Here is a 25,267-nt window from a genome sequence, read left to right as displayed (position 1 = left end):
AAAAAAAAACAAACAAAAAACAAACACCCTTAGGACTACCCATAAGAGAAAAAAATGAATTTGGTCAGTAACTTCTTTTATCCAAAAGCACTCTATTCTTCCACATTTCTCCTCTCACAGTTCCCTATAAACAAAACCAGAACACAATCTCCCATCTCTCTTTTCCCTCCTTCCCCCACCTCTGTAATCATGCTGCACCAGAGGCTTCTATGAATGGAAGTCCTTGTACCTTTGAGAGTGCAGAAGAGTTAAAGCCTCAGTGTCAGCGTGCCACTCTGTGGTGGGAAAGTGAGTCAGGAAATACTCTATCCTTGGGCCACCACTTCTCCCTCCACCTTCCTCCTAATGCCTCTTGTCTCCCTCACCAAGCTTAACTGCCTAAGAGACGGAAATGGACTTTAAAAGACTATTAATCACATCTTGTACATCAGACTCAAAAAGGGAAAGAAACCTTAAGTGTAAATGCCATCTGGCTTTATTTACTCATCCTATCTCTTTCCGATACAGCTGAGCAGATGCAGGCTTTCACTCTAAAGAGCAGTTTATAGGAACGGGTTGAAGAAAGGATTTGTTTAAAATATTTTAAACAATAATTGGATTTCATTAATGTTGTTGCTGATTGCTCTGTAATTGAAGATGCCCCAGCCCTGGGTACATTTGAACAGCATTCTTAAAAAACAAACAAACAAACAAAAACAGACAAGTTACTGATAAAGGTTTTGGATTAGGGCTCAGGTAACCAAACACTCCTTTTACTTTTAAGGGAAATAAAAAAAAATTAAAGGAAGTTTAAAGAAGTGGCAAATATAACTACTATAGTCTGAATGTGTTCCCTTCAAATTCATATGTTGAAGCCTAACCTCTAAGGTAATTGTATTAGGAGGTGGGGTACTTGAGGAGGTACTTAGGTCATGAGGGTGAAGCTCTCATGAATGGGATTTGTGCCCTTAGAAAAGATTCCACAGAACTCCTTAGCTCCTTCTGCCATGAGATGATACAAAGAGAAGTTGGCAGTCTGTACCCCAAAAGATGGCCCTCATCAAACCTTATCATACTTGCACCCTAATCTTGGTTCTTCCTTAGACGAATCTTTGTGTGAATGGAAATGCTATAAAATGTTTTTAGGAAAGTACTTGAAGCATTGCATAGAATCATAATTTTATAGGATTTTAGGGAAAAAAACATCTTAAATTATTTCAGGTATGAAATTATTTACTGCTTACATTTTTAAAAAACTACTGTAGTAGTGACAAAAATGGCCCACCAAGGAAATCCATATCCTTCTCCCTGGAACCTGTGAATATGTCACCTTACATGGCAAAAGGGACTTGGCCATGTGATTAAGTTAAGAGCCTGGAGATGTGGAGATTTTGCTGGATTGTTTGCTTTGGAGAGGGAGGATGGGTCCATGAGCCAAGGAACACAGGTGGCCTCTGAAAGCTGGAAAAGTGGAGAAAACAGGATCTTCCTTAGAGAGTCCAGAAAGAAATCAGCCTTGCCAACTCTGATTTTAACCCATCTCAGACTGCTGACCCCTAGTATTATACTAAGATTGGTTTGTTTTGAGCCACCAAGTTTGATAATTTGTTATGGCAGCAATAAAAAACTAATACAAATACCTAGGTTGTTTTTAGGATATTGTTGTTCGCCTTATATATCTTTCTATATGAAAGCATTATCTAGACCAGGGATTTCCCCTTCCCCAGCCACCTGAGGACATTTGCCAATGTCTGGAGACATTTTTGATTTTCATGACTAGGGGGTACAAGCAGGAATGCTGTTAAACATACACAGTGGAAAAACCAGCCTCCCCACAAGAAAGCAACATCCAGTCCAAAATGTCTTATTGTCTAGATTGAGAAATTCCAGTCGAGGTTGATGTACATACTTTAAGCATATAAAAAGAGGAGGGCCATTTAAAATAAAAAGCCACAAAAGACTGGAAAAATAGGGAAATAGTATGAAGTTTCCTCAAAATATTTAAAATGGAACTGCCTTTTGACTCAGCAATTCCACTTCTGGGAATATATCTAGAGAAACCTGAAACACTAACTTGAAAGAATATATGCACCCCTGTGTACACTCATTGTTATTTACAACTAGAGGCCCGATGCATGAAATTCATGCAAGTGTAGGCCTTCCTTCCTCCGGCTGCCGCACCGACTTCCCTCTGGCACCCGGGATCCGGGCTTCCCTTGCAGCCACGGCTACATCCGGAAGGTCATCCGGAAGAACGTCTGGTCTAATTAGCATATTATGCTTTTATTATTATAGATAGCCAAGATCTGAAAACAGCCCAAGTACCCATCAGTAGATGATTGGATAAAAAAGCTGTGGTACATTTTACACAACAGACTACTACTCAACCATAAAAAAGAAGGAAGTCTTGCCATTTGCAACAACATGGATGGACCTGGAGAGTATTATGCTAAGTGAAATAAGCCAGTCAGAGAAAGACAAATATCATATGACTTCACTCATATGCAGAATCCATAAACAAATAATGGAACAAACAAAATAAAAACAGAAGCATAGATACATAGAACAGACAAATAGCTGTCAGAGGGATGGGGGATTGGGAGACTGTGTGAAAAAGGTGAAGGGATTAGGGAGAGGAGATGGGCGATGGTGGAAGAGGGCAAACGGGGGGTAAATGGTGTCAGGAAGAGACTTTTACTTTGGGTGGTGAGCACACACTGCAGTATGCAGAGGACGTTATTGAGTTGTACCTTGAAACCTGAATGATTTTATTAACCAATGTCACCCCAATAAATTCAATAAAAATCCATAAAACTTAAAAAAAAAGATTGGAAAAAATAATGGATATCTAAAAAAATATATAAAGCTTTATTAAAAGGAAACTACCTGTAGTATTTTTGAAAAATGAGAGCCCTAGAAAGTATCAGCAGAGTTTAAAATCTTAAGTGGTAAAATAACTCAAGTACATATTAGTATTGAAACTCTTCATTAATATCACATCTTTGGATAAAATCAAGAAAGTCCATTTCTCTCTCCACTCTAAATTGGACACAGACATTTTACTAACAGCTTGGAACTAAAGGTAGACAAGTGTACTAAAATGAGTACAACAAGTGAATCAACACAGCTCTTATCTTCCCTAAAAAATTTTTTTCTCTCTGTAAACTTGATCTAATTAAGATCTTTGATTAAGAAATGTATATAAAATGTGTGGGTGAATGTGGTGAGAAAAGCAAGAGAAATGTCCAGGGTAGTCCAAAGGTCCCCTTCCCATTCCTTACAAAGCAAAAACCAACCCCCTCCAGACTGGATTTGGTTCTGTGTTGTTGCTACTCCATGTCTTAGGAACATTAGTTTTTGTTTTATCTCTCTCTCTCTCTCTCTCTCTCTCTCTCTCTCTCTCTCTCTCTCTCTCTCTCTCTCTCTCTCTGTGTGTGTGTGTGTGTGTGTGTGTGTGTTTTCCTCTTTAGCCCAAACTAGGCTGCAATGGGATTCTCTCAGCACCGGCCCTTTCCCAGCAGCCCAGCTGTTTCAGGAGGGTGGGGTCCAGTCCCACAGAGGTGGCTGGAATGTGTTCAGTACTGAGCACCCCACTGGGGGCTTATGCTGCCTGACAAAGTCCCCACCATCCCCTCCTGAGCTGTAACCTATGAAAAACAAATGTGAGGCCCGTGTCCACTCCCTGCAGAACTTCCCTAGCTGCCTTATCTGTTTTCCTCAAATATCTCAATTGGGTCGGGCCCTGTTATGAACAACCAGTCAGTTTCATCCAGTTTCCCAGCTAGGAAGATTTCAGACCTTGGCTGGTGGGGCTCCGTTCTGCCTTTCTTCATCGTGGGACTCGCACTGCCAAGTGGCTATGCCCCAGCATCTGAGCCAGAGAAACTTGGAGCAAGCTACCCGGAAACTCCACCCGCTACGCCTGCCCTTGCCCCACAGCTCTGAGCATGCTCTGAGGAGAGCAGCACCACCCCACTGTGTTCCTGGGCTCTCCAAAGCTGGAAGACTTTCATCCCTTTTCAGAACACTAGAGCAACATATAGCAGGCTGAGGCAGCCAATTCCTCTTTAGAAATTTCTTCCCTTTGCATAGTAAAATCAAGGATCATTTCAGAGAGGAAGGGAGAGTGAGAGAGAGAGAGAGAGAAACATCAGTGATGAGAGAGAATCATTCATCGGCTGTCTCCTACATGACCCTGTTGGGGACCAAGCCTGCAACCCTGGCATGTGCCCTGACCAGGAATCAAACCGTGACCTCCTGGTTCATAAGTTGACACTCAAACACTGAGCCACACCAGCCAGGCAAAATCAAGGATCATTTAAACTTGTAATTAATTTGTCTCTTACCTCAAATCCTTTTGCAAATGAGATAGGGTCTAAAACTAAAAAAGTAAAAGGAAAGGCTCATTTTATTTTCTACTTAAAGCAAAAAAGGGACAGACCATGAAATCTGAGAGTTCACTAAGAAATGCTGGTGGGTATTTTCAGAAGTTTCTCAGGTGGAAGGACAGCCTGGTGGTCACTGTGTGACCAGAGCAATAGCATAACAGGGAGTACAGCTCCCTAGTTTGACATCTCTCAGCTGGGAGAACCAATATTATTCATGTTTCTTGTAGATTTATTCCTTGGGTTTTCCTTGAAGAAGGAGGAAAGAGAAAAAAAAATGAAGGAAGCCTATTAGGTGGCCCTATGCTTTATATTTTACCCATGGTGTCTCATTCAGTCTTCACGATAGTTTTCTGAACATAGATTTTATCCCCATTTGACAGGATAGTGAGGCTCAGCAAAATTGAATAACTTGTCCAATGTCAAACAACTATTGAGGGAAAGACACAGCATGTAACCTCAGGTCTGTCTCTTTTCTCCTATAAAATATGAATACATACCCTTAAAATCCTCCAAATCACACAGCCTGGGAGATTAAAAGAAATGTTATCCCTAAGGCACCTCCGTCCTTATTCTCCCCACCAGCCAGCCTCTTGAGTGCCCATGCAAATAAAGCCTGAATATTGTCATCTGTTTCCTTAATCACTAAAGTGAATTTAGGGACAAGGGGACCTTTTAAATTTAGATTTTGCTAAATTGCCCTCCAAAAAGATTGTCAAATGATTCTTCTATCAACAGTATATGTGTGTGTCCATTGATTTATTACTCATTCTGTCATTAATAGGGAGATTTTGAATCTTCCCCAATCTGCTAGCTATTCTTTTTAAGATATGAACATTGTCTATAATAATAAAAGCATAATATGCTAATTAGACCGGACGTCCTTCCGGACGAAGACGGGGCTCTGAGGGAAGCCCCGGTCCTGGGTGCCGGAGGGAAGCCGGTGCCGGCAGCTGGAGATAGGAAGGCCTACTCTTGCGTGAATTTCGTGCATTGGGCCTCCCTCTAGTATTTAATACTGGTGAACTTTAGTTTTGAAGCCAAAAGCGCTTGCTAATATTTCATTTGGTGACCAAAAGACTAAACCATCCTTGCCAACACTTGTTTGTTGATTTTTTTGACGATAGCCATTCTGACAGGTGTGAGGTGATATCTCTATGTGGTTTTAATTTGCATTTCTCTGAGGATTAGCAATGTTGAGCATCTTTTCATATGTCTGTTGGCCATCTGTGTGTCCTCTTTGAAGAAGCATCTATTCACGTCTTTTGCCCATTTTTTAATTGGATTGTTTGTTTGGTGTTGAGTTGTCTTCTGTTTGCTCTTGAATTTACTCCTCAGACTTCTCTTCTGCACTGAACTGCCATCCATGACCTCCTTGTTTCTAAGTCCTTTATGTCAGTTGCTTACCAGGTTTCCTTGATTCCTCTCTCCCCACAATGACCAATCTATTAGCAAATTATATCAGCTTTACCATCATCATATATCTGTTATCACCACCTTCTCATGTTGAAAGCCACTATTATCTCTTGCCTGGATTGCTTTATCAGTCCCTAACATCTCTCTACACGTGCTCTCACTTAGTCTTCAAATACCATCCCCTTCTAAAAGATAATTTTGTTTATTTGTTCTGTTAGTTTTGTCTCACACCCTCCTAGAACCTGAGCTCAGTGAGCAGAGAGATTTTTTTTCTGTTTGATTCACTATGTCTCCAGTACCTAGCATGGCACCTGACATATAGCACACACTCATGGACTTAGATGGATTTAAGAAGAAAGTAAAAAGATTAGTATACTATAACCTGAAGGCCAAATAATTTAGCTCCTGACAGCTACCAAGAATTAGTTGTTTTTGCTACTAAAGCTGTTTATGCCAGGTTATTAGAAAAATGACGCAACTAGCAAAACATTACATTATCTAATAAAAATGAGTACAACAAGAAAATATTTCTGGCAAAACTAAGGTGAATACTTTTTAAATATCCAACGAAGGCAAGTTGCAAAAAGAAATTGCTTTAAATTTTCGGGTAAGAACAACTATAAATTTGGGGAAATACATAAAAAATCTGCAACATTTTGTACTCCAGTTGCTTTATAAGAATCTTAAGTTCTGGCTCCACTTTTTAGGAGCCAATTTGGAAGTAGTATGTGATGCTTTATTGGTGTTGCTTTCTTTGGAAGATCTTGCAGAACTCCAGTTAGCAGACCCATATTCAAATTTTAAGCCTTGGCTCTATAGTAAAAGATTGACAGAGAAATACAAATTGCTATTTTAAGTTCAAATAAAATACTCAAGTATCATTTTTATAATTTCATGTTCTAAATATTTTTAAAATCATTAACTTCATTTGGGGCCTATTATAGGGCATCTGTGATTGTGAGTGCACATTTTTTTGGCATGAAAGCATAATATACACACATATATTTGTGTATATCTTGTTTGTCTTACTTGGCAGTATATCTTGGAGATCATATCTTAATAACTTTAAAAAGTTGAATAGGATTTCACTTTATGAATGCAAGTTTATTTTCTCTACTTATGATTATCTAGATTATTTTGAGTTTTTAAAAATAAATCATGCCACAAAGAATTATTTGCACATGTGTAATTGTATTATGTGTGAATATAGCTATACTAGAGGCCTGGTGCATGAAATTCATACACAGATAGGGTCCCTAGGCCTGGCTGGCGATCAGGGCTGATTGGGATCTTCCAGCTGCTGGCTGGGGCCTTCCTTCCCCAGCTGCTGGCTGTTGGCCGGGGCTTTCCTTCATTCCACACCACTCCCTGGTGGTCAGCACATGTCATAGCGAGTGATCGAACTCCCGGTCTCCCGGTCAAACTCCCGAGGGGACACTTTACATATTAGCCTTTTATATATCCTATCTAATAAAAGAGTCATATGCAAATTGACCGTACCTCTGCTACACCCACAAGCGACGCCCACCAGCCAATCAGAAACAAGTATGCAAATTAACCCAACCAAGATGGCTGTGGCCACGGAGCGAGCAAGAGGCTTGGGTTTCCCAGGCAATGGAGGAAGCCAAGCTTCCCGCACACCCTGGCTGGCCCTGGATTCCACTCAAGGCTACAAAGTTTCAATTATAGAAGATAAATAAATCCCAACAAAAATGGCGGCAGCCACGGAGCTGGAGAGAGCAGGAGGCTTGGGTTGCCCCCAGCGATGGAGGAAGCCAAGCTTCCTGGCCTGCCTTGGCCTCCGCTCAAAGCTACAAAGTATCAATTATAGAAGATAAATAAATCCCAACAAAAATGGCGGCGGCCACGGAGCGAGCAGGAGGCTTGGGTTTCCCTGGTGATGGAGGAAGCCAAGGTTTCCGCCTGCCCTGGCCTGCCCATGGCCTCCACTCAAGGCTACAAAGTTTTAATTATAGAAGATAAATAAATCCCAGATCCCAGGGCCTCCGCTTGGGTTGCCGGGGGGCGTGGCCGGCCTGCAAACCACCACAGGCCCCTCGCCCAGGCCACCCCACGCCCCAAGGGAACCCCCATCCTGATCTGGGACACCCTTCAGGGCAAACCAGCCGGCCCCCAACCATTCACCAGGCCTCTATCCTATCTCATAAAAGAGTAATATGCAAATTGATCATCACTGCAAAACACAAGATGGCTGCCCCCATGTGGACACAAGATGGCCACCACAAGATGGCCAGCAGGGAGGGCAGTTGGGAAGGACCAGGCCTGCAAGGGAGGGCAGTTGGGGGCGATCAAGCCTGCAGGGGAGGGCAGTTAGGGGTGACCAGGCCGGCAGAGGAGGGAAGTTGGGGGCGACCGGGCCTGCAGGGAAAGGCAGTTAAGGGGGACCCAGGCCTGCAGGGGAGAGCAGTTGCGGGGGACCAGGCCTACAGGGGAGGGCAGTTGGGGGGGACCAGGCCTGTAGGGGAGGGCCGTTGCATGGGACCAGGCCTGCAGGGGAGGGCAGTTGGGGGGGACCAGGCCTGCAGGGGAGGGCAGTTAGGGGAAAACAGGCTGGCAGGGGAGCAGTTAGGCATCAATCTGGCTGGCAGGGGAGTGGTTAGGGGGTGATCAGGCTGGCAGGCAGAAGCGGTTAGGGGCAATCAGGAAGGCAGGCAGGCAAGCATTTGGGAGCCAGCAGTCCTGGATTGTGAGAGGGATGTCTGACTGCCCAGTTAGGCCCGATCCTGGTAGGTAGGATCGGGCCTAAACAGGCAGTCAGACATCCCTGGAGGGGTCCCATTTTGGAGAGGGTGCAGGCTGGGCTGAGGGACACCCCCATGCATGAATTTTGTGCACCGGGCCTCTAGTATAGATGATAAATTCCCAGAAGTGATATTGTTGCAGCTTATTCTGATGGCTCTAGAACTGATGGACTTTTCTTCAAGATTTAGGTGTTAGAATTTGCTTTGTGATATTTAGTCTTAGTATTGTTAATTTTGAGTAACCAATATTTTACTCTGAACTTGTAGTTAAAATAATTGAAATTCATGTAGAAAAACATGTTTATGCTTTTGAATCTGGAATTGTGTAGCTTAAATACCCACTTTCCAATTGAGTAATTTCTTTTATAACTTAAAAAAATACTCTTTAATAAATGTTTTTGATAACAGGAAATATCTTATACACACAGCTATCATATTATAGCAGAACAGATTGTACCTCCCTCCTATTCTGCCAAGAATCTGTGCTTCATAAATATCATTCCAGGACATTTGGAGGCATAGCCAATCTCAAAAAAGAATGATCATATTTATAATTTCTGCTGTTCTTCTTTTCATGTCTTTGGATGTTAAAAAGTACACAGACACACAGATTTATATACATACAATTTTTTAAAATAAACATTTTTAGGTTGCAGGACTATTTTATAAATTTTTCAGAATTAGCTTTGGATTAAATAAAAAAATTTTTTTCCCCTTTTTGTTAGTAAGAAAATGAGTTAGAAATGAAATTTCCATTACATTTCTTTGTCCTTGAAGTTTGCCTCCTGAGTAATACATATCTTGTTGCTCCGGGCCAGTAGTTCATGAACTGCAAAGAATAAAATCCACAAGATTCTGTCATCAGCTATATTCTGTGAGCATATTCAGCTGGATTGTAGTATTTGTTTAGACTTATATCATTTGCGGACAAACTTAATTCACAGCTGAAAGTTAAATATGTTGCAAAACTGCTTATAAAACCCTGTTTATGTTGAACCTTTGCTGGAGAAAAATTCTGGGGGTGAATTTCATTTATCCTTTTAAAGGGATAAATATTATTCAAATCACCTTGGAAACAGCTGGACCACAGTCATGCAATAAGTTTAGTATCATTCTCTGAGTTAGATGATGTTGGTCTAAAGTTGACAACATTGATTTTCTGTGAGATTTAAGAGTTATTTTTAAAATAAGGGGGAAATGTGCTTTTAAAAAAGTTGGCAACCTATCACTAGGTTTAGGAGTGATTTAAACAGATTTAACTATTTTGAGAATGGTGAATTATTTTCTATGTAAGTGGCATTATACCTTTTATATTACACACATAGTACATATGCTGTGTATACATTTATATAGTATATGTGTATATATATGCATATACATAAATTATATATATATATTTTTAAAATATATTTTATTGATTTTTCACAGAGAGAAAGGGAGAATGATAGAGAGTTAGAAACATCGATGAGAGAGAAACATCAATCAGCTGCCTCCTGCACACCCCCTACTGGGGATGTGCCCACAACCAAGGTACATTCCCTTGACCGGAATCGAACCTGGGACCCTTGAGTGCGTAGGCTGACGCTCTATCCACTGAGCAACCCCGTTAGGGCATAAATTATATTTTTATAAGTTTAAAATATATCTCCTTTGCAAATGGCAGGGACCTATAAGAAAATGCTTTGATAGGCATTTGGGGTAGCACTGATTTTTTAGTTCACCCTAAGACAAAACTGGGTAGAAATCAGGAAACATGTTTAGGGATGAAGGGAAGAGGCAGTGACCCATCTTAACATGGCTTAACATGTTTTGGTTTTGTTGAAAGTAAATTTCAAGCATTTCCTGTTTTGTATGCTCACAGAGACCTCTGGGGTCATACACTACCACAGAAAAACATTGACTGCTATTGGAGTGCGTGAGTGTGTGTGTGTGTGTGTGTGTGTGTGTGTGTGTGTGTGTGTGTTTGTGTAAGGATATACTATAACTCAGAGCATCTTTAGTTTGCTTGCTGTCTCTTGATAGAATTTGGAGCTAATGAGAGGGTCATGCTACTTCTATATTATTTGAGCATTATCACAACTTCATTTTCTCTAGTCACAGATAACTTTCAGAGGGCACACCACTCCCCCCGTGATTGTCTAATATATAATTTTGCCTACACATTAGAAGGCATCTGTGGATGTTTTAGGTACAGGAAAAAGCTGCCTTTGGTAGCAATTGACTATCCTATCTTCTTAGGGAGTCTTCTATTCAGGAAAGTCTCCTATAAAACGGGGCAGATTCTTTGAAACATGATGCCCACGCCTGCATTTGTGTGTAATGTAGCATCCTACATGGAAACAGGTAGTATAGGAAACACAAAGCAACTTCAAATAAATTATAATTAACATCTTCACACATTCAAGAGGATAAAGTATTGATCAAATTAGGACACATTGCTATATAAAAACACCAATCAGAACAAAAACGTGTTCCTGAAAATAAAAAATCTGATTGCCTAATCCTCACTTACCCATCATCACTAATATACATCTTTCAATGTTAATTTTATATGCAGTCAGAAAAAAAGGCACACATTAGGAATTAAAAGAAGCAACATTTTAAAAGTGCAAAATCTTTTACTAAAGTGTCTCTAGACTGCAGTACTATGTGTGACTTTTAAAATTGCCTATTTATATTTGTCTGTATTTTTCAAATTTTCTATTGGGAAAAAAAGGCATATCTATGAACAGGATTAGCTTTATACCATTATTTAGACTTCAGTCACTGAAAGGAAAGCAGCTGACAGACCAATCTGGGAAGAAAATTAGATTAATGAGAATTATCCTTATCATCCTCTCATAAGTTATATATGTTAATAAGTAAACTGTATTACAAATTATCAGAACATAAATATATAAAAAGAACTCATCAATTTGAGTCTCTGCAAAAAAAATGCAGGTATGACACTTGAAAAAGTCTTGTGAATATTCAAACTTAATATTATGTGTGGATGGTGATTTTGCTGATAAATTATTAGGACTGTCCTTTATAGTTTAAAAAGTGGTCAGTTGTTATATGTTGGGGGGTAGGATATATTCTCTCTCCCCACTCTCTCATAACTAGAGCCTGGATTTGAGACTTAACCATGCTCAGTATGATCCCCATGCATGGAGCTTGGAATTTTGAGGGATTAACACAGAGGTTTGTTGGGTCAGTTATTGATTGTTCCAGGCAGAGACTGCAGAATCCAGGGTCTGATAGGGTAGCATCATCTTACTGAACTATTCCTATAGCAGTAACTTGACTAATGCCACAGCTGTCTTCATTCCTGACCCCAAGCTGGTTCTCCAGAACTCAATAGATTCCGAAGATAATCTGACACGGGTCAGTATTTCCAAAAATAATCTGACCCCCATCAGTATTAGTAACAATAGGCTAGCTTATGCTACAGTAACAAATGCATATTTATCAAGACTTTTGCCCAGGGGGTCCACCTCATGCTTCTCTGGATGCCTTGAGGACTCATTCAAAGGCCTTGCAATGTTTGTTTTCTAAACAGAATTGAATTACTTTTCTACTGATTATTTTTTCTCCTATTAGGCAGTTAGGTGTGACTTGCCAGCTCAATTAGCAGAAGATACGTTGAGTGTCCACTGTATGCAAGACACTGTTCTAGATGCTAGAGATACAGACTTGAAAGAGATAACTTCCCTGCCTTTAGGAAGCTGACCTTCTCACTGAAGGAAGAAAGAACGTAAACATGTAAACCAATAAATAAGATAATTTGGGGCATAGATAAGGGATGTGAAGATGATCAAATGGGATAATGTAGTGGGGGAGAGGGTGCTACTTCAGTTACAGTAGTCAGGGATAGATTTTGCAGTAAGCAAAGTAGATATGCAGATCTATATAAAGAGTATTCCTGTGTCCATGGGTTATGCATATGTGCATACAAGGTCTAAAGGTCTGGGGTGGGTGGGTGGGGCAGGGGCGGGCTGGAGGGGGTCAATGGGGGAAAAAGGGAGACATATGTAATACTTTCAACAATAAAAAATTATTTTTAAAAAGAAAGAAAAGAGCACTAATAAAAACCATTATTAGATATGCCTCAGGCAACTAGGTTTAAGTGAATTTCACTGTGTGAATAATAACTTCTTTCAGAGCTGGAATTTGGTGATTCAGACTAAAATGATGTGATCTTAGGTCATCTAAGTTAAAATGAAATAAATGATTCTACCTTTCTGAAAAAAAGGAAAAGAAATGAAAGAGTATTCCTAGGTGAAGGAACCATAAATGCAAATGTCCTGAGACAGACATGAACTTACTTGGTGTATGTGGTTAGAACCTAGTGAATGGGGGTAAGTGGGAAAAGATAAGATTGAAGAGTCTGTCAGGGGCCAGCGTGTAGGGCATTATGGACCATGGAAAGGATTTCAAATAGGAAGCCTTTGTAGGATTTTAAACAGGAGAGTGATGTAATGTGAACTGACTTATGCTTTTGAAAAATCATTCAGGCTGTACTATGCAAGCTGGACTTTAGGGAAGAAGCATGGAGGAAGAGGAATTGGTTAGGAGCCTGTTGCAATAGGCAGATAAAAGGTATTGCTCACTTGGCTAGAGCTGTAGCCATGGAGAAGTGGTTTCTACCGGCTGTTTTCAAGCACAGATGTTCTTCTGTAAGTGGCAGTGCTAGCAAGCAAGCCACGGCAGCACATGCTTTTCAGTGTACTGTTGCAGGATGAGACTCGGAGTCTGCAATAGGATACGGAGCAGGTATGTGTATGGTACTCATTGCTTAATGTGAAGGAGAGTACAAAATGCCAGAAGGCATTCTCCTCTGTATAGAAAGGCCAGCCTTGTGATCAGGACAGCATTAGGGTGCTGAAACTTGCACCCAGGAATATTAAAAGAGATACTGAATGTTCTACTCTGCTTTGGAGATCTGTGTTAATGCCCTTCTCTAAAAGATAAATGTTGCTATCAGGAGTGAGTGGTGGAAACACTAGTGTATATCACACAGTGAATCAAGTCATGAAACTTTAAATGTATGAAACATTTACTATGACCATGAAAAAGTGGAAGTATTGGGCACTAAATTAAATGAAGTAAAATTGGTATTAGGAGATAAATGACTTACTGTGGAGTTGCATTACTTTTATATTCTCAATGTTCTAGGAAACAGATTTTACAATCAATCTAGGTTACTCTTTTAGAAAAAAACTTTAATCTCAAAAAATCATTCACATATATTTTCATTGCGGTGACCATTTATAGGAATAAGCTTTTTTAAAAATATATGATCTATTATCTAACATAGAGGGGCCCGGTGCATGAAATTCATGCATGGGGGTGGGGTTGGTGGTGTCTCTCAGCCCAGCCTTCACCCTCTCCAATCTGGGACCCCTCGAGGGATGTCCGACTGCCATCTCTCTCACAATCCAGGACTGCTGGCTCCCAACTGCTCGCCTGCCTGCCTGCCAGCCTGATCACCCCCTAACCACTCTCCTGCCAGCCTGATTGACACCTAACTGCTCCCCTGCTGGCCCGATTGCTCCTAACTGCCCTCTCCTGCCAGCCTGGTCACCCCTAACTGCCCTCCCTTATCAGCCTGGTCGCCCCCAACTGCCCTCCCCTGCACGCCTGGTTGCTACCGGCTGTTTGGAATTTTGCTACACATTAGAAGGCATCTGTGGATGAAGGGCAGAGGCAGTGACCCATCTTTACATGGCTTAACATGTTTTGGTTTTGTTAAGCATTTGGTTTTATGTTTGGTAAGCATTATTTAGCCTGGTCACCCTTAACTGTCCTCCCCTGCAGGCCTGGTCGCCCACAACTGCCTTCCCCTGCTGGCCGGGTCACCCCTAACTTCTCTCCCCTGCCAGCCTGGTCACCCCCAACTGCCCTCCCCTGCCAGCCATCTTGTGGTGGCCATCTTTGACCACATGGGGGTGGCCATCTTGTGTGTTGGAGTGACGGTCAATTTGCATATTACTCTTTTATTAGATAGGATAGCCTCTTTCAAGATATATAATTTAGAAGGATTTCCTAGCTAGTCAAGTCTTACAGGTGTAACCTAATAGCAGAAATCACAATATAACTAGAAAAATGAACTAAAGTTAGATTGGATTCTGGGATACCAAGATGCTGCCCTGAAGAAATACACAATTTAGTGACAAAATAAACATTTGTTTAGGTATTTGAACACTTATTTCCCCGTTTGTCTCTACGCCAAGACACTAAGATAGGGCAGCCTGTTTCTGGGATGCTCATTTGAAGAGCGAGGTCAAGGAGAGATTAACTTGGACACAGCACTGTGCAGAATTGATTTACCTTGTTTTAGATCTGTGGGCTGTCTGATTTTAAAAGAAAAAACACAAACAAAAAAAAACCCAATTTGCCAGCTATACTGGAAATGCTTTCTGCTTTTTTCATCAACAATCTTGGGCTCTCTCTCTAGAGGTTTTCTCTGTCAAAAACACTTTGTCTCTTCACCATTGGTTTTTATGTTCCTTATGTAAGTGAAGAACAACTCGTTAGGAAAAAGGCACTCTAGAAAAAGACTGCAATTGTGAGACCAGATGGTAAGCATTATTTAGCTGATGAGGGTGTGTAGATGTGAGAGAAGGTGTGGTAATATGATCTGGTTCTGCAGCCGTGACCTGTTGGTCCCAAATAGCCTCCTTCCTCCCTGCTTTTTGCATCTACATTCCAGCGCCTCTCCTTCCATCTTTGTGGGCATTGGGGCCCTCACAGAGCAATTGCACAGATGTGTAAGAAAAGAATGAAGCTTGCTCTAGGAAAGGCAACTTCTGATATTTATTCCATCCCACAGATATTTTTTGAATATTCTTCACCCCATGTTACTATTGGCAAATCATGCAGAATGTTGTAACTACTCTTGTTCAGCACACTAAGAGACAGTTTCCTGGGATTCCATTTGCCATCAGCCTATCACAATGTCTTTAAGGCATCTCCACTTGAAGTCTTGCAGGTACCTCAAACTAAAGATAGATAAAAATGAGGTCATCATCTCTGTTCACCTCACCTTACCTCACCTCACCTCACCTCACCTCACCTCACCTCACCTCACCTCACCTCACCTCACCTCACCAAAACACCAACCCTTTCTGCTGTGTTTCTTCCTTCAGGGAAAGGTAGCACCATTCTTCCCTCACCCAAATGGATAATCTAGGAGTCATCAGACTCTCAAATATTTCTTATCCATTTCAGGCAGTCCATCTCCGAAATATTTTTCTAATCCTTCAATTCCTCTCTTTCCTCATTGTCATTGCCCCAGTTTAAGCTCCTCTGGAATTTGGAAACATCTGATGTTTTTTGCCTTTATTTTTATCCAGATCATTTTGTTCATCCAGTGTTGTATATTAAATGAGACTCTAACCAGTGAGGCCAATGAAATTTAAATCTCATAGGAGGATGGGTAGATGAAGATCATTATTTCTTATAAGCTCGACAGGCTATTATAGTGTGTGGGTAGGGGTGAGAATCAATGATAGACTAGAAAAATTTCAAATGTCTTAGCCAGGCCATATACAAGGTCTTCATGACCTTGGAGATCTTATCTGTTGCCACTTCTGCTTCTGACTTTACAATAAGTAACCATAAACTACATGTGCTTCCTCGTACTTTCATACTGTTACATACCATTTCTTGGTTTTATGCCATTCCTTGCTCTGTGGGGAACCCTTCATCAGAAATGTTCTGGAAATACAGCACTATTTCTTTGGAGTACCGAATTATTTTATTTTCCATCTTGGTAGGTATTGAGTTGACTCATGAGAACCTCTGAAATGACTCAGGGCTTCTCTGTGTTTCCTCTCTTTTCCTTCTTGTTATCCTGCTCACATCCAATTGCAAGTCCTAGCAATCTCTTATAATTAGGATGGTGTTACATCAGAGCTTTTTTTAAATGCCAGGTCTTCATGGTCCAGAACATGTTTCCATGTTCTTCCCTGAAGTAACTCTGCCCTGGTACTGTGCTCTAACAGCCTTTACACATGATACCACCCACCCTGTAGGTCATGTAGTCAGATAGATGTGCAGGGTATAGAGAGCTTTTATGTGTTTGATCTCAATTTGATCCTCATCATACCCTGTGGAGTAGACAGGGGCCTAGTACTTCTCCTCTTTACAGATGTGGAGATAGAGATTCTTTTTATTTTTATCAACCTGACTTATAGGTATATACTTGAGTTTCTACAGATTATATCTTGATAGGGTCCACAATGTACTATGACCAGATTGAATTATGATTAGCTACTTATTACTAAAGGGATTTGGGTGTAGCTTTTGTTTGTAGAAGCTTGTTGGTAAATTTGAACAAACTTAATTCTTTTTTTTTTAAAATATATTTTATTGATTTTTTACAGATAGGAAGGGAGAGGGATAGAGAGTTAGAAACATCGATGAGAGAGAAACATCGATCAGCTGCCTCCTGCACACCCCCTACTGGGGATGTGCCCACAACCAAAGTACATGCCCTTGACTGGAATCGAACCTGGGACCCTTCAGTCCACAGGCCGACGCTCTATCCACTGAGCCAAACAAGTCAGGGCAAACAATTCTTAATTTCCACTCATGATTGTTTAGAAGCCTAATCACCTTGTAAGTTTCCAGGCCCCATTTTCCACTTATGTAGTCCATCATCATCTTTTGGTCAATTTGGTCCGTGGCACCTCTCTGAAACAGAAGGGAAAACTTGTATGATTGGTTTTAAATGTTGATTTTTGAGGCCTGGACTGTGAGTCCCTTAAATTACTCAATCAAGTCTTGAAGATCCAAATGCAGTGTTGGGACTGTGTGGTTGGGCCTAATCATAGCACTAAAAACATTTATTTTCAGTGAGAAGAAGGGAAGAAGACTTGGAGTTCCTCAATGAAGCGTCCACATATATTAGCACCTGTGTCAGGCCATGGTGTTTCCCAATCTTCAAGGCTCCTTGCATTTTCTTTTTGTGTGTTTTTTTTTTTGTGTGTGTGTGTGTGTGTTTCTTTTTTTTTTGGGGGGGGGGGGTTAAAAGTTAGGTCTATCAGACTAGTTTATGGGACCATAGCTTTATTAAAAAAATCTTGCTCTTCTTGAATTTAGGAATTAGAAGAAATTATAAACAACAAATGACTGTATTTGACTTTTCTCAGTTTTGAACAAAGTCACACAGTTTGAGCAAGTCCATGAGAATAAGAAGTCCCCTTCTACTGCCTGGAAGGAGCAAAAGATCATTTTATTTAAAATAAAATAAATCTATTGAGATCCATGTTGCTGGTATCTAATCGAGCTCTGAATTAGAGTTCAATCAGAGCTTTGATGAAGGGAAGGGGAGAGAAAACTTGAAAGAATGCTGTTCCATTCATGAAGAGTTTGCATGTTTTCAGTTTCCAAGTAAATGAAATAATGGCACCATGCATTTCCATCCAGGCATTTTCCACCCCGAGAATAATGCCCTTCCTGGTTTCTCAATGAATAATGCATTATTTCTGAAACTCCAGAGGCATTCCTTTCATTTTCCTTTATGTTTAGCTTTCTAAATGATTTTCAAGCAAGGAAATTCAAGGACTTGGAATAAATGCTTTATTAACATTTTTACTTGAAGTTCAAATAGCTTCTTGGCTATTATCTCCTGGTGTTTGAAATATTTTTTCTCTCTCTAAGGAAAGCCTAAGGTATTGTATTTATTAGAAAGTGAAATACCTTGGACAGTCTTCAAAGTGAATGGCAGTTTAAAACCAATACACATTCGTGTTTTAAAACAGAGAGCTTTGTGGGGGTACTTTTCTCCTTTATTTTCATTTCTCTGTTGAAAAGATTCAAAAAGGAAAGCTCACATCCAAAAAAACTGGGCTGTTTGGAGACGAAATCTTGTTTGTTTACATTTTGTGAAGCTCATTCCTTGAGGCTAGTCCAAATCCACCACGCTGGTCCAAGTCTGTGTCCACCTAGGCCAGTACCATTTAAATCTAAAGATTCAAAAGCTCGCCTGGGATCATCACTATTTGCTATCTACACATTGTATGGCTTGATGCATATGGGGTGAGACGTAATGGGACATGATAGTGCCCACTGGTTTTATTGGCGCATGTTCTCCTCGCTGAGGATCCCAGATCATCCTGGAGTAACACAGTGGTAGATTTTAATGCTCTTTCACCACTTTTATTTTCCCTGGGAGCCAAATGAGTGATCTCAGGAACTAAATAAGCTGGAATTAAGAATATAAACTTTCCATTCTTCCTTTTATTGTAAAATCTTAATGATTCAGAGTAGTTGGGGAAGAAAGAAAACATCATTGGTCTAAATTTGTCAGACGTCTAAAACCTAACCTTTGGTTTAAAATATTTAATTTTATTAATTTCAAGAAGTGGGAGTACAACCATATTTTCTGGAGTGTGGACTCTGGATCCAGCCTCTAAAAGCAGAAACTCTGGTGTCGATTTTCTGTCTGCCACTTTCTAATACCATGGCCTTGAGCAAGTTACTTAACTTTTTGGGTCTCAGTTTTTTCATCTGCATGATGGGAGAATACCTGCTATCTCATATGGTATTGTGCAGATTAAATAAGCTAATATTTATAAAGCCTATGGAAAAGCACCATTAAGTGGCTGTTGAATAAAAATAAAATCAAACAGCCCTAGCCTGTTAGGCTCAGTGGATAGAGCATCAGCCTGTGGACCAAAGGGTCCTGGGTTCAATTCCCGTCAAGGGCACGTACCTCTTTTGGAGGCTTCTCCCCGGCCCGGACTCTAGTCGGGGCTTATGTAGGAGGCAACCAAACAACGTGTTTCTCTCACATCCATATTTCTCTGTGTCTTTCCCTCTCTCTCCCACTCTCCCTAAAAATCAATGGAAAATATCAATGGTGAGCACCCATTTACTCTTTACAACAAACGACAAACCTAATGAGGAAAATATAACCATTTATTTTTTTTCAGATGAGAACACTGTGATATGAAAAGTAATTTGCCTAAGTTTACCCAGTTTATAAAACAACAAAACAAGGATTTGAGCCCAATCAACCTGAATTCAGAAACTGTGCCTTAACTAAATATTAAAGGACATTTGTCATAGGGCTTAACTTTTGCCTAAAAACAATCTTATGCGATTAAAATCCATACCTCTATAAGCATCAAAGTGTGTATCCTGAATGAAGATTTTCATGTCTCAGTTGCTTAGCAACTCTATGCTTTGCTCAAAGTAATCATCACCAATGTCTCATAAATACTCAATCTTAGTAAGGTCTGAATTAATGAGGTTTTATTAAATTGATTATTTTATCATCATTATTTTTTTTCTGATTATTTCACAATATGAACATTTTATTTCAAGAGGTGATCTGGTGATTTTGAATCTCAGTATTGTTATACTGAACGGGAATTATTCCACCTTATGGTTGCTGGCTTCATAATTATATTTGTCCTCTCTTTTTTAAATCCTCCCCACCCCTTTCTCTGTCCTTATAGGTGCCTTTATTATCTGCTGGACCCCTGGACTGGTCTTGTTACTTCTCGATGTGTGCTGTCCACAGTGTGATGTTCTGGCCTATGAGAAATTCTTCCTTCTGCTTGCTGAGTTCAACTCTGCCATGAACCCAATCATCTACTCCTACCGCGACAAGGAGATGAGTGCCACCTTCAGACAGATCCTCTGCTGCCAGCGCAGTGAGAACACCAGTGGCCCCACGGAAGGCTCCGACCGCTCAGCTTCCTCCCTCAACCACACCATCTTGGCTGGAGTTCACAGCAATGACCACTCCGTGGTTTAGAAAGGGAAACGAAGAGGAGAAGCCAGCATCATCTATTGAGGGATGAAGAGCCTCCCCTACCCAAATGCCTGGGCAAGGTGTGGGGTGTGAGAGAGAGAGAGGAAAAACAAACTCATGTACTTAAACACTAACCAACGGCAGTATTTGTTCCTAGACCCAACAAGACTTGATATATGTTGAAAATTAGCTTATGTGACAACCCTCATCTGGATCCCCATTCCCTTTGAAAGTAGACAGTGGAGCTCTTATAATGGAATTCGTAAATAGACTCTGGAGTGTCCCTTTAGAGAGATGACACTAACTAGACTTCAAAAGATTTTGTGTGGTTTGGTGCAAGTCAGAATAAATGCTGACTAATAGAATCCACAACTTCATTTACCTGCAGGCTTCCCTTTTTTATTTTTAAAGGATACATTTCATTTAATAAACATGTTTATGCCTATCAGTATGCTTGTGATGGATAAGATTAGAGACTTTTTAAACTACCGTAACTTCACTTTTTTCCACATGTAGGAAAACTATAAATTAGGCTTATTTTTTTTTTAGAAAGCATGCATGTAATATATGTATGCAGTATGTCTTACTTAAAAAGATAAAAGGGTATTAATTTTAAATCTTCTAGGAAATAGGAGAACCTAGATGTCAAAGCCAGTATTTGTTTAGGTTATGAAACAAACAATGCTCTAATCACATTACCTTTTTATTAAAGTGTTGTAACACATATTAAAAAAATGGGTTGTAAGTTTGTTACCGAAATAATATGTCCTCTAAAAATGTTCTAGAAGATGAAGCTCAGTAATATTGTTCCCACATATTTATAATACCCAAGTACATTCTAATTATTAATACATCAGAATGATTTTTAAATAGCCTGTGTTTTTCTGTATTATGAAATAATAAATAGTCATTATAGGAAACTTGAAAAATGCAGAAATGTATAAAACAAAAAATAATTACTGATAATAAATATCACAATCCAGAAGTAACCACCGTTAACAGCTTTTCCCCCCGTGTATGCCTATATGTATATTATATACCTTTTTATATCATTGGGATCATACTGTAAACAATTTTATAATCAGGTTTTTTTTTTCCACTACAGAATTGCCACATTTTCCTATGACATTAAAAATTTTACAAAGACATAATTTTTATGGCTATATAATATTCCATTTAATGGATGCAACTCAGTTTATTTAACCATTTCCATATTGTTGACTACTTAGGTTATTTTTAATTTTCTTTATTATAAATGATGTTGCAAAAAATGTGTGTACATAAGACTTTTTCCATATAATTGATTATTTACTTAGGATATGTTCCCATGAAGGATTTTTTTTTAAATGTGAATTGTCTTTTTATGTTCATACCTTTTATAAAAAGGGATTTCCTGCTTTGCACCTCATGGGTGACAATTGTGAGGAAAGCCAGTTAAATTACCTTTTTACAAAGGAAGTTCAATGGTTAGTTTAGAGTGACTTTTTTATATAGTAAGATGGACTAGAAACAGTCAACTGTCACAAATAACCAGGATACCCTAATTCATATGTCTAGCAATTCCAAACTTTATTTGAGGGACCAATTATTCAGCTCTTAGTAGCCACAACTGTAATGTAGCATTCAAGAAAACGCAAAGAAGTCAAACGTGCCAAGTGAATGAAGGATCTTCATATTAAATATCTTGGGACCCTTCTGTAGCAAATTGTTTGAGTGTCAGCATGTGACTGGATACTGTGTATTCTCTAAGAATCACCCCAGATGGACTGCTGCCATGTTAGGGGATACCTGTTTAATCGCACCAGTTTGTGGTAATAAGTAACCAATAAAGTCACAGTCATGAAGCAGGTATGGGGAAGTCGGGAGTATGTTTAAGAGAAAGATGTCCAGAAGAAGACGATTGTCTAAGGAGGAGGAAGTCAGTGCATGGTCACCATTTAAGCAGAGGGCTGACATGTAAAGTGCCCAAAGTGAAAAGAATATGGGGAACCAGTTAGCAGAAAGGTGTTTGCACATACTTTATACAATACACAGAGCGTTTTATATTGGAAGTGAAATAAATGAACTTGGACTTTCACTCATGGGCATGTATTCTGAAGGAGCTATGGACTATTTGAAATTGAGAACGTACTAATTGGACCTTAATAAATCATTCTCAATCAGTGTTTGCTGATGTGTGGTTCTGGTCAGTGCTATTTTTCTTGTTCAAGTCTGCGGTTTGCATTGCACGGTGCCTTTCTGCTTGTGACCTCCTTTATTTCCCGGCCACAGGGCTCCTGAATTCTGAGGTGAAGCCACATCCATATGCTTCCCCAGCTCAGAACTGCTTTTTTTCAACCTGAGGAATAAGTCTTTCCCGTGTCCAAGAGATGGTGGTTTATGTTGCATTAAAGGAGGGATAACATCTTAGGACAATGTAACTGTACTCTGATTTTATCAGACCTTTATGATGGCTTATGGAAAACTCTCACTATGAGTTTATAAAGTCTTTATGCTTGTAGACTTAGTAACTAACAAGATAAAAATGATAGGTATCTTCCAGTTACTTATTATTGATGTTCTTTTCAACATATTGCTAAGAGGTTGGAAAAAGAGAAAATGATTATTCAAATGAATGTCTCAGTGAGTACTTGGAAGCGAATTCTGTACCTTTAAATTCAGGTGGATGTAAGATTTTTAGAGATCAAGTATCTTAGACCTCTTCTTCCCAAATTAGCCACCGCTCACATAGAGTAATCCCCTCTTATCCACAGTTTCGCTCTCCATGGTTTCAGTTCCCCGTGATCAACCACGGTCTGAAAATATTAAATGGAAAAATCCAGAAATAACTCAGAAGTTTTACAATTGCAGGCTGTTCTGAGTAGTGATGAAATCTCACGTGACCCGCTTCCTCTCGCGAGGGACGCGAATCCTCCCTCTGTTGGGCGTGGAGATACACTCTGCTCGCTGGTTACTCAGTGGCCATCTTGGTTATCACAGGGACGGTCACAGTTTTGTGGTAATGGTGTTCGCGCCCCCCTTATTTTCCTTTTTAATGGCCCCCAAGCACATGAGTAGCGATGCTGTGGATATGCCGAAGAGAAGCCGTCATGTGCTTCAAGTGAAAAGGTGAAAGCGTTCGACTTAATAAGGTAAGAAAAAAGTGGTATGCTGAGGTTACGAAGATTACGGTAAGAACGATATACGATATTTTGAGAGAGAGAGACCACATTCACGTAACTTTTATTACAGTATATTGTTACAACTGTTCTGTTTTCTATTAGTTGTAAATCTCTTCCTGTGCCTAATTTATGAAGTAAACTTTATCATAGGCAGGTATGTAAAAGAAAACACGGTACATACAGGGTTCGGTGCTTGCTGTGGTTTCAGGCATTCCCTGGGGGACTTGGAACGCATTCCCAAGGATGAGAGGGGATTACTGTATTACCTTTTTTTGTATAGTAAGACCATAATTTCTAGATTCATTTAACATTACATGATTGGTGAGTCATCGGTTTCCCCCTTCTTTCTCCTATTTATTTATTTATTATTGTTTAAAATATTACATGTCTCCTTTCTCCTCAGTTGACCCCTCCCTGACCACTCCCACCCCCCAGGACAAGCCCCCACCGCCCCAGTGTTCGTGTCCATTGGTTATGCTAATATGCATATACATTTAAAAATTTTAAAAATACATCTTTATTGATTTCAGAGAGGAAGGGAGAGGGAGAGGGATAGAAACATCAATGATGAGGGAAAATCATTAATCGGCTGCCTTCTGCCCGAGTGGGGATGGAGCCCAAAACCTGGGTATATGCCCTGACTGGGAATTGAACCATTGACCTAGTTCCTAGATTGAGGCTCAAACACTGACTGAGCCACCCAGCCAGGCTATCCACGTAAAATTTTAACTTTGGTAGAGAATACCAAAAATCATTCCAAAAATATTATACCAGTTTATAGTATCATGATGTATGACAACATTTTTATCTATATCTTCACCATAACTGGATGCTATCAGTCTTTCAAGTTCCTTTAGTTAAAAGAGAGTTTGGATGCAAAATCCCAAAATACTTGGGAGATAAAGCACTTCTAAGTAACATAGGGGTAAAAGAAGAAATCTCAAGAGTAATTTAAAAATATTGTTAACTAAATAAAGATGAATATATAACTTATCAAGATTTTTGGGATGCAGTGAAAGTAGTGATTAGAGGAAAATTTATAGCAGTAGATTTGTATATTAAAAGGAAGATCTAAAATCAGTCATCTAAGTTTTTACGTTATGAAACTAGAAAAAGAAAAGCAATTAAAACCAAAGTAAGCAAAAATCAATAAAATTGAAAAACAAACAATATCAATAGAGAAGATCAATGAAAATTAAAGCTGGTTATTTGAAAAGATCAATAAAATTGATGAGCCTCTAACCAGACTAAGAAAAAAAGGACACAGATTACTAATATCAAAAATGAAAAAAGGGACATCACTGTAGATCTCATGGACATTAAAGGATAATGGAGGCATACTATAAACAACCCTATGCTCACAAATTTGATAACCTAAGTGAAATGGACCAGTTATTTGAAAGACAATCTGCCAAAACTCACACAAGAAGAAACAGACAATTTGAATAGGTGTATAACTATTTATAAAAATTTAAATCCTCAATAGAGGGTATTTTTCCATTGATTTTTAGAGAGAGTGGAAGAGAGAGGGAAAGACAGAAATATCAATGTGAGAGAACACATCTATTGGTTGCCTCCTACACAAGGCCCAACCAGGGCTGGGCCAAGGAGGACCCTACAACCAAGGAACGTACCCTTGACTGGAATGGAACCCGGGACCCTTTGGTCCACTCTTGATCAGAATAAAACCCAGGACCCTTCAGTCTGCAGGCTGATGCTCTATCCACTGAGCCAAACTGGCTAGAGCTATTAAAGAAATTGAATCAATAATCAATAACCTTACAGAGACTCTGGCCCAGATAATTTCTCTACAAT

At 39.7% G+C, this 25,267-nt stretch overlaps 1 protein-coding gene across 3 annotated transcripts in view; it reads left to right on the top strand.

The window, feature by feature from the left end:
- LPAR1 (lysophosphatidic acid receptor 1) overlaps positions 1–22,458 on the top strand; it is a 135,352-nt gene extending 112,894 nt beyond the window's left edge. The window contains exon 4 of one of the 3 annotated variants that reach the window (XM_080669091.1): positions 19,993–22,458. In XM_080669091.1, coding sequence (XP_080525217.1) covers positions 19,993–20,294 — 302 coding nt within the window. In that variant the 3' untranslated portion in view covers positions 20,295–22,458. The remainder of the gene's footprint in view (positions 1–19,992) is intronic. The other 2 variants (XM_080669090.1, XM_080669092.1) reach the window with 2 other exon arrangements.
- The last annotated feature ends 2,809 nt before the right edge of the window (positions 22,459–25,267 follow it).

This window comes from Plecotus auritus (genome assembly GCF_963455305.1).
Source record: "Plecotus auritus genome assembly, chromosome: 5".
NCBI classification, from domain to species: Eukaryota; Metazoa; Chordata; class Mammalia; order Chiroptera; family Vespertilionidae; genus Plecotus; species Plecotus auritus.
This window is presented reverse-complemented; position numbering and strand designations above follow the sequence as displayed.